This window comes from Pristiophorus japonicus, chromosome 9, assembly GCF_044704955.1.
Source record: "Pristiophorus japonicus isolate sPriJap1 chromosome 9, sPriJap1.hap1, whole genome shotgun sequence".
Taxonomy (NCBI): domain Eukaryota; kingdom Metazoa; phylum Chordata; class Chondrichthyes; family Pristiophoridae; genus Pristiophorus; species Pristiophorus japonicus.
In genome coordinates this window covers 146,202,993-146,219,370 of record NC_091985.1, presented here as the reverse complement: position 1 = coordinate 146,219,370, position 16,378 = coordinate 146,202,993, and the positions used below count along the sequence as shown (strand labels likewise).

Below are 16,378 nucleotides of genomic sequence, written 5' to 3'. Positions count from 1 at the left end.
GTGACTGTATGTGGGAGTGACTGTGTGTGGCAGTGACTGTGTGTGTGCCTCTGTGTGTGGGAGTGCCTCTGTGTGTGGGAGTGAATCTGTGTGTGGGAGTGAATCTGTGTGTGGGAGTGACCGTGTGTGTGGGAGTGACCGTGTGTGTGGGAGTGACCGTGTGTGTGGGAGTGACTGTGTGTGTGGGAGAGACTGTGTGTGTGGGAGTGACTGTGTGTGTGGGAGTGACTGTGTGTGTGGGAGTGACTGTGTGTGTGGGAGTGACTGTGTGTGTGGGAGTGACTGTGTGTGGGAGTGACTGTGTGTGGGAGTGACTGTGTGTGGGAGTGACTGTGTGTGGAAAAGATTCTGAGTGTAGGAGTGACTGTGTGTGTGGGAGTGACTGTTTGTATGGGAGTGACTGGGTGTGGGAGTGACTGGGTGTGGGAGTGACTGGGTGTGTAGGGAATGACTGTGTGTGGGAGTGACTGTGTGTGGGAGTGACTGTGTGTGGAAAAGATTCTGGGTGTAGGAGTGACTGTGTGTGTGGGAGTGACTGTTTGTATGGAAGTGACTGTATGTGGGAGTAAATGTGTGGGAGTGACTGTGTGTGGCAGTGACTGTGTGCGGGAGTGACTGTGTGTGGGAGTGACTTTGTGTGTGGGAGTGGCTTTGTGTGTGGGAGTGACTGTGTGTGGGAGTGACTTTGTGTGGGCGAGTGACTGTATGTTGGAATGACTGTGTGTAGCTCTGACTGTGTAGGAGTGACTGTGTGAATAGGAGTGATACTGTGTGTGTGGGAGTGATACTATGTGTTGCAGAACATGTGCTATTTGCTGGAGATGTGTTCTATGTAACTAGTAACATAAAAGTGTCAAGCTATTTACATTTGGAAAGCGATACATTATGTACAGAACTAAATGCAAGATAGAGTGCGATGTTAGTCTGGTTAAGTCTCTCACAGTGTAGTGGAGTGTTTTACTTTAGTTATCAGCCATTGGGTTAGTCATCAGTCTGAACAGTGGTGTCCGACACCCAGAAAACGGCTAAAATTTCAGCTTTCAAAGATAGAATTCCTGTTACTGTACTTAAACTGAAAGTGTTCAAGCTGTTTCACGTCACTAACATATAAGTGTATTGATATTTACGGTGTGCAATTATCTGTTAAGAAGGCGCTCTCTTTTACCCCATCTATTTAGCATTACCAAAGCCAAAAACAGCCCACGTCAATTTGCTTTCCTTGCTCATTTTCCACTCCCCCGGACAGACTCCACAGGACCTTTACGAGCCCAGAACAAACCTTTGCTTTCTGCCAACATTCCACGACTTCTCTGTCGGTGGTTTTGCCTTGCAGCTCGGACAGGCTTTGCGAACAGGCCCCGAGACTGGCACCGAAGTCCTGCAGGTCCTTGTCCAGCTGAGCCACCTGAGCCTCGAACTCCTGCTCGGAGCTGGTGGTCTGGCTGAGCATGGTCTCCAGGCCGCTCTGTGCTTGCAGGGTGCTCTCCTCCCACTGCTGCCAGTCCGCCCGCAGTGCCTCCAGCTCCCTGCCAATTGCCCCACACCCGTTAGCTGCTGTGTGCAGCCGTACGTCTCCAGCCAGAGCCTCTACTCTGTTTAAACGCTCTCTGCCATTCCGTCTGGAAGCGATCAGTTCCTGGGAATGGAAAGCATTTACAGTCACCAGCACTGTCATAATTGTTTATGTAAGTCCTCGTGGAGCAGTTGGAGAGTTCATAGTTGAGCAAATGCTACGCAACATCCTGCAGCAGATATTAACCCTTACTCTGCCCAACAAAGAGCAGCTATATCCGCCAGATCTCACAGATCGGACACCTGGTTCTTTACTTCAACAAAAACTTGCATTTATATAACGCCTCGAACAGAGTAAAACGTCCCAAGGGGCTTCACAGAAGCATGAGCAAACAAAAATTGACACCGAGCCACATAAGGAGGCTGTTAAACAAGCAGACATGGTCCTTGCTGACCTTTTAAACAGAGGCATAGAATACTAAAGCAAGGGAGTTATATTAAACCTTTACAAATCACTGGTTAGGCCTGAGCTCGAGTATTGTGTCCAATTCTGAGCATCACACTTTAAGAAGAATGCCAAGGCCTTGGAGAGTATGTAGATAAGATTTACGACAAGGGTTCCAGGGATTAGGAACTTCAGTTATCATGGTGAGACTGGAGAAGCTGGGGTTGTTCTCCTTAGAGCAGAAAAAAGAAAAAAAAACAGGCAAGGGATAGGGCCACTAAGGGTTACATACAATAAACTCACAGGTAATGACAGCAAAATTGCAGAAATATTGAATAATTACTTTGCCTCAGTATTTACCAGGGAAACTAACATGGAGGACATGGCATTAGAAGAAGAGATAAAAAAGATATAAAGACATTTAAGATAGAAAGGGGGGCAGACAATTGCTAAACTACTCAACCTTAGAGAGGATAAAACCCCTGGTCCAGATGGATTGCATCTGTGCATATTAAAATAAGTTAGGGAAGAGATAGCAAAGGCAGTGTGACATATATATAAAAATTAATTAGAAAAAATTAACTGGTGGACAGCTACTGTTATTCCTATATTTAAAAAGGGAGATAAAACAAGTTCAGAGAACTAAAGACCAGTTAGCTGATGAAATAGATGTAATATATTTGGATTTTCAAAAGGCCTTCAATAAGGTAGACTCATGACTAAGGGCAGAGCTTGTGTAGTCAGAGGACAAGTAGCCAAATGGATAGCAAGCTGGCTCCAAAATGGAAGACAGATAGTAGGGGTTAAGTGTAGCTACTCAGATTGGCAAATGGTGAAGTGGTGTTCCACAGGGATCAGTGTTGGAACCATTGTTGTTCACTATTTACATTGAACTCAGGAATCTGAAGTACAATTTCAAAATTTGGACATAACACTGAATTGAGGGATATAGTTAATGCCGAGGAAGAATAAGACAAAATACAAGAAGACTTGGAGAACGAGCGTGTAATTGGCAAATGAATTTTAATATAGCTAAGTATGAGGTGTTGCATTTTGGTAGGAAGGATAAGGAGCTCACGTACTCCTTGGATATAAGAGTCTAAATGGAGTAGAGGAGCAAATGGATGGAGGGGTACAGATACACAAATCACTAAAAGTAGTGATGCAGGTTAATAAGGCCATTAAAAGGCAAGCAAAGCATTAGGGTTCATTTCCAGAGGGATAAAATTGAATAGCAAAGAAATTATATTAAACATTTATAGAACCTTGGTTGGTACTGTGCCCACTTCTGGTCTCCATATTAGAAAAAGGATATAGAGGCACTGGAGAAGGTTCAAAATAGATTCACAAGGATGATACCAGAACTGATAAGAGACACCTATCAGGAAAGGTTGAACAGGTTGGGGTTCTTTCTCCAGTAATGAGAAGACTGAGGGGTGACCTGATCGAGGGCTTCAAGATTATGAAAGGGTTTGAGAGGGTAGATGTAGAGAAAACTTTTCCACTTGTGGGGAGTCCAAAACTAGAGGTCACAAATACAGTCATGAATAAATCCAATAGGGAATTCCAGAGAAACATCTTTACTCAAAGAGTGATGAGAATGTGGAACTCGCTACCACAGGGAGTAGTTGAGGTGAATAGTATATGTGCATTTAAGGGGAAACTAGATAAACACATGATGGAGAAAGGAATGGAAGGATAGGCTGATAGGGTTAGATGAAGAGGGATGGGAGGATGTAGCATAAATGCTGGCATGGACCTGTTGGGCTGAGTGGCCTGTTTCTGTGCTGTACACTAATTCTATATAATTCTATGTAAGGTTAAAGGGGGATTTAATAGAGGTATTCCAAATGATGAGGAATTTTGACAGAGTAGATAGGGAGAAACTTTTTCCACAGGCAAGAAGGTCGGTAACCAGAGGACACAGATTTAGGGTAATTGGCTAAAAAACCGGGGAGAAGACGAGGAGAATCTTTGTTCTGCAGTGAGTTGTTATGATCTGGGACGCACTGCCTGAAAGGGTGGTGGAAGCAGATTCAACAGTAACTTTCAAGAGGGAATTGGATAAATACTTGAAGGGGAAATTTTGCAGGGCTATAGGGAAAAAGCGGGGCAGTGAGATTAATTGGATAATTCTTTCAAAGAGCCAGCATATGCACAATGGGCAGAATGGTCTTCTAATGTGCTGTATGATCCTATGAGACTCTATGGGGACAGGTGACCAAAAGCTTGGTCAAAAAGGTAAGTTTAAAGAAGCATCTTAAAGGAGGAGAGAGGTAGAGAGGCGGAGAGGTTCGGGAGGGAGTTCCAGAGTTTAGGGCCCAGGCAACTGAAGGGACGGCCCCCCAGTGGTGGGTCGAAGTAAATCCAGATGCACATGAGGCCTGCATTGAATGTTGCAGGGCTGGAGGAGGTTACAGAAATAGGGTTTGCACTCATTAAATACAGAATGATAACACTACTTTTTTTAAAAAAGCACCATGGGCCCGATATTTAGGTGGAGGCGGGGAGAGTGTGGGTAAACGCGGAAGTTTGGGGAAGACCTGGCAAGACCTTTGGGAGTGGTGTCCGGCAATTGGGAGCTACAGATCGGTGGGGTGAGGTCACCGATCGCGGCAACGGGGAGAGAGAAGTGGCGATTGGCGGAGCGGAGGCTTAAGGCTTCTTTGCGGGGGAATACTCCTGCTCATCCTGACCCACGAGCCATCTCCTGCCTCCCTTTCAGTGCCGGGTTTCCCGACCCCTGCGAATCCCACGCATCAACGGTTCACCTTAAATGAGGCTACCAATTGCACTGTGGGAGCCTAATCTAAATGCGTTAATGAAGAGTCCCGCCTCTTGAGGGTGGGACACTCGCACGGCTTGCTACCCACCGCCGTCAACGGCAACAGGCGCGTCTGTGGCTGGCTGGGGACACGCTCTCCGTTTTTATCATTGTTAAACCCCCCCCGCCCCTGACTCTCTCGCGCCCAGCTTTCGTTAAGATCGAGTTGCACCTAACCATTCTGAATGGGCACAAAAGCAAAATAAAATGCTGGAAATCCGAAACAAAAGCTAGCAATGCTGCAAACAGAGAACGGATTTCATCAGCTGCTGTGGAGGGAACAGGGGAGTTAACATTTGGATCAGACCGTCCGTGGTCAGAGCTGAGGACAATAAAAGATGAACAAGCGTTTCAATAGAGTCAGAACATAGAGGAAGGGGGAAAAAAACTCACGAGGGGGAGGGGCAACATTTCGGGGGGCAATTTTAACCCTATCCGCTGGGCAGAAACCGGGCGAATGGGGAGTTAAAATCGGCCGGGTTACTTACCCAACCTGGGGCTGACCATTCCCAATTTTAACATGTTCTGCTGAGCTGGGGAGGGGGGGGGTCCTTATTTACATTTGCATGTCTGGTCCCAATGATGTCATTGGGACGCGACTGCAATTGTAACTCACCGGCCTGAATGGGGAGTCGCTGGGAGTTACCCAGCAGGTGCAGTCAGAGGGGGAGAGGATTGGGGCCGAGGAAGGCTACAACAGGTCAGAGCTGAACCTCTTTCTCTTCCTTTCCCTGTGGGGCCAGGAGGAACAGGCCTGCTCCTCCAGGCCCCACAAGGAAAGCGTAGGCATGCTGCGGCAACCACCCTCCTCCCTTCCCGATCGGGGGACGCCCGCGGGACCTGCTGGGAGGACTCCGAGCTGCCCGATTTCCTGTCGCCTCCTGCCCCAATGAGGCTCAGGAGTTAAGATAGCCCCATGGCCTCAGTTCTGGTGCGGCAGGGGAGTTTCTAATTCGCACCCCGACATCTGCCCGGAATTAACATCAGGCCAACATTCTGACTCTATTGAAACGTTTGTTCGTCTTTCATTTTTTTCTAGTTCAAACAAAGGACTGTCGCCCAACACATGAACTCATCTGTTCTTCCCACAGTCGCTGTGAGTTTCCAGCAATTCCAGTTTTACACAAACTGCTTCACACTTGCAACAAGAAACTGAAAACTCTTTTTTAAAAAAAAAATCTATTATCATATTTATATAAAAAGGGATATCTGCAAATGCTGAAAATGGACAGCAGGTGTCTGTAAAAAGGATGAGTTAAGCTTTGGGCCTGACAGAAAAATAAAAAGGAAAGACGAGCATTTATATAGTACCTTTTGTGACCTCAGGTTGTCTCAAAGCACTTTACTGCCAATGAAATACTTTTGGAGTGTAGTCACGGTTGTAATGTGGGAAATACGGCAGCCAATTTGCGCACAGCAAGCTCCCACAAACAGCAATGTGATATTGACCAGCTAATCTATTTTTGGATGTTGACTGAGGGATAAATATTGGCCTGGACACCAGGGAGAACACCCCTGCTCACTTCGAAATAGTGCCAGGGGATCTTTTACACTTATCTGAGAAGGCAGACGGGGCTTCAGCTTAATGCTTCATCTGAAAGATGGCACCTCCGATAGTGCAGCACTCCCTCAGCACTGCACTGGAGTGTCAGCCTACATTAAGTGTCCAAGTCTCTGGAGTGGGACTTGAACCCATAACCTTCTGGCTCAGAGACGAGAGTGCTACCCACTGAGCCTCAGCTGATACCATATGTGAATCTGCATTTCCTCTTTACAAATTTCTGCTGTCTAACTTCTGTAGATCAAGTGAGGATTAATTTTCCCACCATGACTTTCTTCAGCTTTCGCTGCAGAGCGACCGAGTCTCCCGATAAATCCGCCCAGCGGTGGAGCTCCTCCTTCGCCGAGTTCAGCCAGTTGGTCAGCTCCTGCACAGCATTGTGATATTGCTGATGGTCTTGCACCATATCCTCCAGCTTCTTTACTTTCCCCTGAAATCGAAACCATGTTTATACGGAAATTGTTACGATCGGAACATATGCATTATCCACAGTATCATTTCCGCTGAACCATTCCCCCACCGCCTCTCCTGCAGGTGGTGACTTTTGTTGGTCTACAATTCCACAGGCCATCGTGTACCTCGCCTTTCTCCTTGTGCAAGCTCCGATATCGAGTATCAGGAAGGTTATTCGACCATGAAGGGTAGCACAGCTATACCCAATCCTAACATCATCCCACAATCATTGGATGCCGATCTGCAGAGGGAGAATTGGCTAGATCCTCACACACCCCACCCTTCGGTGCTGAGGCCAAGTGTATTGCCGTAACCATATCACTGTAACCGTATCACCGTAACCATATCACCGTAAATGTATCACCCTAATCGTATCACCCTAATCATATCACCGTAACCATATCACCCTAATCGTATCACCCTAACCGTATCACCCTAACCGTATCACCCTAACCGTATCACCCTAACCGTATCACCCTAACCGTATCACTCTAACCGTATCACTCTAACCGTATCACTATAGCCGTATCACCGTAACCGTATCACTGTAACCGTATCACTGTAACCATATCACCGCAACCGTATCGGACAGGATACCCGGAACTCTGGGTTTTCCCACATTCTGTCGAGTTTTAGCTCCACATCGGTGTCTTTTCTCCTTGAAAAGTTCCCCGCCCAGAATTCAGCCTGATTGGCAAGACTCTGGAGCAAGTCGGTTCGATCCCCGACCCTGGAGGTCTATGTGTGCGGAAGGCTAATAGAGGTCGGGGGGAAGCACTCTAGCTCCTCCTGGCCCACAAGCAGTGCTGTAAAGGCATTTACCTGTCCCCAAGCTGTACTCACTTCGCTTCAGCTGCCAGGTTTCCCAAGGCCTGGGAAATTTGGCCGGCCAGAATTAAACCTGCTGAGTAGGTTAAATCAGAGGCTGCCAGCCTCATTAAAATATTTAACCTGGCAGCGGTTGGCCTCACGCCCCTGTCCTGCCTCCATTAAACCCAGAAGTGGGCGGGTTAGGATCGGGTTTGAGATTTATAAAATGTTAACATCTGATCCGACACCATCCGTTTTGGGGGGGTTAAAATTTACCGTAGCCGTATCACCGTAACCACATCACCGTAACTGTATCATCATAACCATCTCACCATGACTGCTGGCCCAACCATAGACCACTCAGTGCAGACCTGGAGTCCATATGGTTCAGTGGGCAGGGACTTTTCCCACTCGGCTCTCAAGAGGAGGGTGGTTCCCTACATAATGTTTCACAATTACAGTCCAAGTTAAGTCCTTAGCTAACATTCATAGAATGTTTTTTTTCTTCCTGTGTGCATTCTGATGCACAAACTACATTCTGCTCAGAAAGTGGGTCTCTCAGTCAGGGACCAAGCAAGACATGACGTCAGTAACAGCGGTTAATGCTGCAACTCCCACATTAAGCTACCTCACTGTGGTCATTTCCGTTACAACCCTGGGGGAATCGGACCCGAACAGGAAGGGCAGGTTACCTTGGCGACCACAACAATATCAGCAAACTGGGTCCTCATCTCCAGGTGTGCGTCCTCTGTGAAAGACGCATCACCAGTTCTCTCCAGCAGCTCCCGGGCTTTGTCCATCAAACGGTTAAGTATGACCGAGTGCTTCTCTATATCAGTCAAGAGGCTCTGGTATCGCTCCAGCTGCGAGAGCTTATCTTTCAGGTCTGGCTGCTGCTCCAGGCCTTGGCTCAGTTCCTGCTCCATAGACTCCATCCACTGTTGTAGCTGCCTCTTACTTTCCAGGTAACTGTTCCACTGCACCACCGCCCACTCGAGCTGGCTAGAAGGCAAATGAGCAACAGAATGTACGGTTACAGAAGAGGCACTGATGAGGGAAAGCAACACTCTGTCCATAATTCGATGGGGGAGAAGCCAGGGACTCCTACCAGTGATGGGGGAGGACTAAAGGGAACAGGCTACGAATGAGTTTATACAACTGTGCGGACAGGGAAGGTCACACAATATAACATACTACTGGACAGTGTCGGTCTGATTATTGCCCTCCCCTTACACTGCCCACTAGGAAGTAGAGAATGATAAAAATGAGGTCACCTCTGATGAATCGCGGCCGTTAAACCATTGTGATCCTGTGATCCTTTGATGCATTTGGCAGCCGAGTGGTTCTGGTCCTGGACCAGCAACCCAGAGGTCGCAAGTTCAAATCTTGCCGAAGTAAGCGGTGAATTTTAGTTCCATAAAATCTGGTCATTTGTGGAGCTGGCACCAGAAAAAGTGACCTTGATCTGTCGGAGTGCCGTAAAGGCCCCTCTGGGTCAGGGAAGGGAATGTGCCACCCCTAAACTGGTCCGGGCCTACACGTGACTCCACTCCCGCACTGTGGTGAACTCCGAGTCCATTCAAGGAAACTAGAAATGGGCGATAAATGCAGCCTGACCAGCTGGAGCCATTAATGAGCGTTGTCTCAGGATGACAGGGTATTCCTCAGTGTCATGTATTTAACCATCTTGCAATGACATAGCCATGTAACTGTAATTCATGTACACTGTAGCTGTACCCTAGAAATGCACACCCTGACCACAGGGGGGTGAACTTGCGGGAGACACTCCTCACCTGGGTTTCTAGGTATAAAAGGGGAGGTCCCACCCAGGGTCAACTCTCCTTGGTCCTGGGAATAAAAGGTGATGGTCACAGAGTGACCTTGTCTGATATATCTGTGCCTCGTGTGAGTTTGTAGTAAGGTGCAGGGACACTACATTTGGCGACGAGAAACTCGAGGAACAATGCGTCCTGCGATGGGACCATTAACACCCACTATCAGAGTGCTTAGAAACAGCCAAATGGGCAATCAGAGAGGAATGCCTGGTAATAGTCCTTTTGTTAACAGCAATCTCAATCTCAGCTCATGCTGGAGGTGCGGGGGTAGACACACTGCGAGAAGCTGCAGCTTCCAGCAATATACCTGTAGGATTTGTAATGTCAGTGGACACTTGGCCAGGGTGTGCAAAAAGGCAGTAGTGAGGCTAATCTGCGAGACAGAGGAACCAGACGAGGGGTCTGCAATGCAGGATGAGGCCTGGGGTAAAGACATAGATGCTGAGTTTTAGTGGGTTCATGTGGCTGACGTCCACAGCTCATACACTAAAATGCCACCCATGATGATGAACGTCTTACTGAATGGCATCCCCGGTGCACATGGAGCTGGATACGGGAGCTAGCCAGTCACTCATGAGCGCCCAACAATTTGAGAGACTATGGCCACACAGAGCTAGCAGGCCCAAACTGGAACACATTGAGACACAGCTACGGACGTACCCCAAAGAGATCATCCCAGTGCTGGGCAGTGCAAACTTGGTGGTAACACACAATGGATCACAGAACCGGCTGCCACTCTAAATCGTTCCTGGAAATGGCCCCGCGCTTTTGGGGAGGAGTTGGCTAGCTGAGATGAATTGGAAATGGGGGAATGTGCACGCCATTTCATCCGTGGAGCGAAGTTCATGCTCACAGGTCCTGCAAAAATTCGGGTCACTGTTCCAACCTAGTGTCTGAACGTTCAAGGGCACTAAAGTAGTGATACGCATCACTCCGGACGCCAGACCAGTGCACCACAAAGCCAGAGCGGTGCTGTATGTGATGCGTAAAAAAATTGAATGTGAACTGGACAGGCTGCTCAGAGAGGGCATAATTTCGACCGTTGAATTCAGCGACTGGGCAAGTCCCATCGTTCCCGTCCTCAAAGCAGATGGCTCGGTTAGGATTTGTGGCGACTACAAAGCCACCATCAACCGAGTATCGCTGCAAGACCAATACCCGCTTCCGAGAGCGGAGGACCATTTTGCCACGCTGGCAGGTGGTAAGCTGTTCACAAAGTTGGACCTCACTTCGGCCTACACTACTCAGGAACTGGCTGAAGAATCCAAGCTTCTGACCACCATCACGACACACAAGGGATTATTTATCTACAACAGGTGTCTGTTTGGCATTCGTTCGGCGGCAGCTATCTTTCAGAGAAACATGGAAAGCTTGCTCAAATCCATTCCTGGAACGATTGTATTCCAAGACGACATTCTCATAACGGATCGAGACACCGAAGAACACTTCAACAACCTGGAGGAGATGCTACGCTGATTGGACCGGGTAGGCTTGCGGCTGAAAAAGGCCAAGTGTGTGTTTTTGGCCCCGGAGGTCGAGTTTTTGGGCAGGAGGGTTGCCGCAGACGGGATCCGGCCCACTGAATCAAAAATGGAGGTGATCCGCCGGGCGCCCAGACCTGGCAACACGTCGGAGTTGCGATCATTCCTGGGACTCTTGAAATATTTTGGGAACTTTCTGCCGAACTTAAGCACATTGTTGGAGCCGTTACACATGCTCCTGCGTAAAGGTTGTGAATGGTTTTGGGGGAACTGTCAAGAACGGGCTTTCAATAAGGCGAGGAACCTGCTGTGTTCTAACAAACTGTTGACTTTGTATGACCCCTGTAAAAAAAACTGGTCCTAACATGTGATGCGTCATCCTATGTGGTTGGGTGTGTGTTGCAGCAGGGTAACGATGACGGCCGACTCCAACCGGTGGCTTACGCCTCCAGGTCGCTCTCCCAGGCAGATAGTGGATACGGCATGGTCGAGAAGGAAGCACTCGCGTCTGATTACGGTGTGAAAAAGATGCACCAGTACCTTTTTGATAGACAGTTCAAGCTAGAGATGGACCACAAGCCGTTAACATCCTTGTTGTCCGACAGCAAGGCTGTCAATGCCAATGCATCAGGTCGCATACAGCGCTGGGCCCTCACACTGGCTGCGTATAACTACACCATATGGCACCGGCCAGGCACTGAAAATTGCGCTGACGCGCTCAGCAGGCTCCCACTGGCCACCACCGAGGGGACGTCAGAGCAGAGCGCCGAGATGGGCATGGCCGTTGAGGCTTTTGACACTGCAGGCTCTCCCATCACAGCCCGCCAGATCAAACTCTGGACCAACAGAGACCCCCTCCTATCCATGATAAAGAAATGTGTCCTGACTGGAGATTGGGCGACCACACACAGGGCATGCCCCGAGGAAGTCAGTCCGTTTCAGAGACGGATGGATGAGCTCTCCATCCAAGCCGACTGCCTGCTATGGGGCAACCGGGTAGTCATGCCCCAGAAAGGAAGGGAAGCGTTCATCTGGGAACTCCACAGCGAGCACCCTGGCATCGTGTTAATGAAGGCCATTGCCTGGTCACATGTATGGTGGCCGGGAATTGACTCAGACCTGGAACACTGGGTTCGCAGGTGTACGACGTGTGCCCAGCTAGGCAATGCCCCCAGGGAGGCCCCACTCAGCCCGTGGCCCTGGCCCACCAGACTGTGGTCACGTATTCACGTAGACTATGTGGGCCCGTTCATGGGGAAAATGTTCCTGATTGTTGTCGATGCATACTCGAAGTGGATCGAGCGCATCATATTGAACTCGTGCACGACATCCATCACCGTGGAGAGTCCGTGTACGGTTTTCGTGACCCATGGCTTGCCGGACATCCTGGTCAGTGACAGTGGCCCGTGTTTCACCAGCCATGAATTCCAGGAGTTTATGTCGGGCAATGGTATCAAACACGTCCGGACAGCGCCGTTCATGCCGGCTTCCAATGGCTAGGTGGAACAGGCGGTCCAAGTCATAAAACAGGGCATGCTACGCATCCAAGGACCCTCCCTTCAGTACCGCCTGTCGCGCCTCCTGCTGGCCTACAGGTCTCGCCCGCACTCGCTCATGGGAGTCCTGCCAGCGGAACTCCTCATGAAACGCACGCTCAAGACGTGGCTGTCCCTCATTCACCCAGCCCTGGCAGACATTGTTGAGGGCAAGCGCCAGTCCCAAACCGAGCTCCATGATCGAGGCTCAAGGGGGAGGTGTATAGAAATAGATGACCCGGTATTTGTTCTTAACCATGCTTTGGGACCCAAGTGGCTTGAGGGCACCGTAATTGGCAAAGAAGGAAATAGAGTCATGGTGGTCTGACTAAACAATGGGCAGATATGCCGCAAACACTTGGACCAAGTAAAGAAAAGGTTCAGCATAGGCACGGAGGAACCTGAAGAAGAATATGAGATGGTACCCACACCACTGCCAGCGGACGAGCAACAAAGACAGCCCTCAGCATGCACAGTCCCTGCGGCCAGCCCGGACAGGCCGGAATCACCTCAGGTGACAGAGGCGCGTGCCGAGGCTCAGCCACCAGAGCCACAACTGCGGCGCTCCACGAGAGAGCGTCGACCACCTGACAGACTTAACCTCTGAAATAAAAAGACTTAAGGGGGGAGGTGATGTCATGTATTTAACCATCTTGCAATGACAGTCATGTAACTGTAACTCATGTACACTGTACCTGTACCCTAGAAATGCACATCCTGACTACAGGGGTGAACTTGCGGGTGACACTCCTCACCTGGGTTTCCAGGTATAAAAGGGGAGGTCCCACCCAGGGTCCACACTCCTTGGTCCTGGGAATAAAGGTGAATGTCACAGAGTGACCGTGTCTGATATATCTATGCCTCGTGTGAGTTTGTAGTAAGGTGCAGGGACACTACACTCAGCCTCCGCCCATGAGACTGTTTGTGTATCTACAATATATTAAAAATCTAGCATGCGGCAGGCATTGTCAAACACTTCTTGCAACATTTCATGTAACACTTCCTTTAACATTCCCATCCCACTCTTAATCATAGGCAAATCTATTCAAATGTAGGCAAATTCTTCTGCACCTAATCCCAAGGAAAATTAGTTATAATCAGCAACAACAATAACAATTTGCGTTTATATAGCAACCTTTAACATAGTAAAATGTCCCACGGCACTTCACAGGAGCGTAATCAGGCAGAATTTGACACCGAGCCACATAAAGAGATATTAGGACAGATGGCCAAAAGCTTGGTGAAAGAGGTAGGTTTTAAGGAGCGTCTTAAAGGAGGAGAGAGAGATAGAGAGGTGGCGAGGGTTAAGGAGGGAATCCCAGAATTTAGGGCCTAGGCAGCTGAAGGCATGGTTGCCAATCGTGGAGGGAAGGAAATTGGGGATGTACAAGAGGGCAGAATTGGAGGAGCGCAGATATCTCGGAGAGTTGCAGGGCAGGAGGAGGTTACCGAGATAGGGAGGGGTGGAGTCATGGAAGGATGTGAACATGAGGATCAGATTTTTTAAATCGAGGCGTTGCCGGACCAGAAGTCAATGTTGGTCGGCGCTGGGTGAGCGGGACTTGGTGTGAGTTAGGACACGGGCGATGGGTGAGCGGAACTTGGTGTGAGTTAGGACACGGGCGATGGGTGAGCGGGACTTGGTGTGAGTTAGGACACGGGCGATGGGTGAGCGGGACTTGGTGTGAGTTAGGACACGGGCGATGGGTGAGCGGGACTTGGTGTGAGTTAGGACACGGGCGATGGGTGAGCGGGACTTGGTGTGAGTTAGGACACGGGCGATGGGTGAGCGGGACTTGGTGTGAGTTAGGACACGGGCGATGGGTGAGCGGGACTTGGTGTGAGTTAGGACACGGGCGATGGGTGAGCGGGACTTGGTGCGAGTTAGGACACGGGAGATGAGTGAGCGGGACTTGGTGTGAGTTAGGACATGGGCGATGGGTGAGCGGGACTTGGTGCGAGTTAGGACACGGGCGATGGGTGAGCGGGACTTGGTGTGAGTTAGGACACGGGCGATGGGTGAGCGGAACTTGGTGCGAGTTAGGACACGGGCGATGGGTGAGCGGGACTTGGGCGAGTTAGGACACAGGCGATGGGTGAGCGGGACTTGGTGTGAGTTAGGACACGGGCGATGGCTGAGCGGGACTTGGTGCGAGTTAGGACACGGGCGATGGGTGAGCGGGACTTGGTGCGAGTTAGGACACGGGCGATGGGTGAGCGGGACTTGGCGCGAGTTAGGACACGGGCGATGGGTGAGCGGGACTTGGTGCGAGTTAGGACACGGGCGATGAGTGAGCGGGACTTGGTGCGAGTTAGGACACGGGCGATGGGTGAGCGGGACTTGGTATGAGTTCGGACACGGGCGATGGGTGAGAGGGACTTGGTATGAGTTAGGACACGGGCGATGGGTGAGCGGAACTTGGTGCGAGTTAGGACACGGGCTATGGGTGAGCGGGACTTGGTATGAGTTAGGACACGGGCGATGGGTGAGCGGGACTTGGTGTGAGTTAGGGCACGGGCGATGGGTGAGCGGGACTTGGTGTGAGTTAGGACACGGGCGATGGGTGAGCGGGACTTGGTGCGAGTTAGGACACGGGCGATGGGTGAGCGGGACTTGGTGCGAGTTAGGACACGGGCGATGGGTGAGCGGGACTTGGTGCGAGTTAGGACACGGGCGATGGGTGAGCGGGACTTGGTGCGAGTTAGGACACGGGCGATGGGTGAGCGGGATTTGGTGCGAGTTAGGACACGGGCGATGGGTGAGCGGGACTTGGTGCGAGTTAGGACACGGGCGATGGGTGAGCGGGATTTGGTGCGAGTTAGGACACGGGCGATGGGTGAGCGGGACTTGGTGCGAGTTAGGACACGGGCGATGGGTGAGTGGGACTTGGTATGAGTTCGGACACGGGCGATGGGTGAGCGGGACTTGGTATGAGTTAGGACACGGGCGATGGGTGAGCGGAACTTGGTGCGAGTTAGGACACGGGCTATGGGTGAGCGGGACTTGGTATGAGTTAGGACACAGGCGATGGGTGAGCGGGACTTGGTGTGAGTTAGGGCACGGGCGATGGGTGAGCGGGACTTGGTGTGAGTTAGGACACGGGCGATGGGTGAGCGGGACTTGGTGTGAGTTAGGACACAGGCGATGGGTGAGCGGGACTTGGTGTGAGTTAGGACACGGGCGATGGGTGAGCGGGACTTGGTGCGAGTTAGGACACGGGCGATGGGTGAGCGGGACTTGGTGCAAGTTAGGACACAGGCGATGGGTGAGCGGGACTTGGTGTGAGTTAGGACACGGGCGATGAGTGAGCGGGACTTGGGCGAGTTAGGACACGGGCGATGGGTGAGCGGGACTTGGTGCGAGTTAGGACACGGGCGATGGGTGAGCGGGACTTGGTGCGAGTTAGGACACGGGCGATGGGTGAGCGGGACTTGGTGCGAGTTAGGACACGGGCGATGGGTGAGCGGGACTTGGTGCGAGTTAGGACACAGGCGATGGGTGAGCGGGACTTGGTGCGAGTTAGGACACGGGCGATGGGTGAGCGGGACTTGGTGCGAGTTAGGACACGGGCGATGGGTGAGCGGGACTTGGTGCGAGTTAGGACACGGGCGATGGGTGAGCGGGACTTGGTGTGAGTTAGGACACGGGCAGCAGAGTCTTGGATCAGCTGCAGTTTATGGAGGGTGCAAGGTAGGAGGCCAGCCAGGGGAGCGTTGGAATAGTTAAGTCTCGAGGTAACAAAAGCATGGATGAGGGTTCCAGCAACAGCTGAGCTGAGGCAGCGGGGGCGGCGGGCGATGTTACAGAGGTCTTGGTGATGGAGACGATATGGAGTCAAGCTCAGCTTGGGGTGAAATAAGAAACCAAGGCTCCGAACGGTCTGGCCCAGCAACAGTGGCCGGGGAGCAGGATGGAGAACTA

At 50.7% G+C, this 16,378-nt stretch overlaps 1 protein-coding gene across 1 annotated transcript in view; it reads right to left on the bottom strand.

The window, feature by feature from the left end:
• syne1b (spectrin repeat containing, nuclear envelope 1b) overlaps window positions 1-16,378 on the bottom strand; it is a 420,847-nt gene that overhangs the window by 229,637 nt on the left and 174,832 nt on the right. The window contains exons 51-53 of the mRNA XM_070891000.1: window positions 8,298-8,607; window positions 6,608-6,772; window positions 1,280-1,636 (exon numbers count right to left, since the gene is read on the bottom strand). Of these exons, the coding sequence (XP_070747101.1) occupies window positions 1,280-1,636; window positions 6,608-6,772; window positions 8,298-8,607 (832 nt within the window). The remainder of the gene's footprint in view (window positions 1-1,279; window positions 1,637-6,607; window positions 6,773-8,297; window positions 8,608-16,378) is intronic.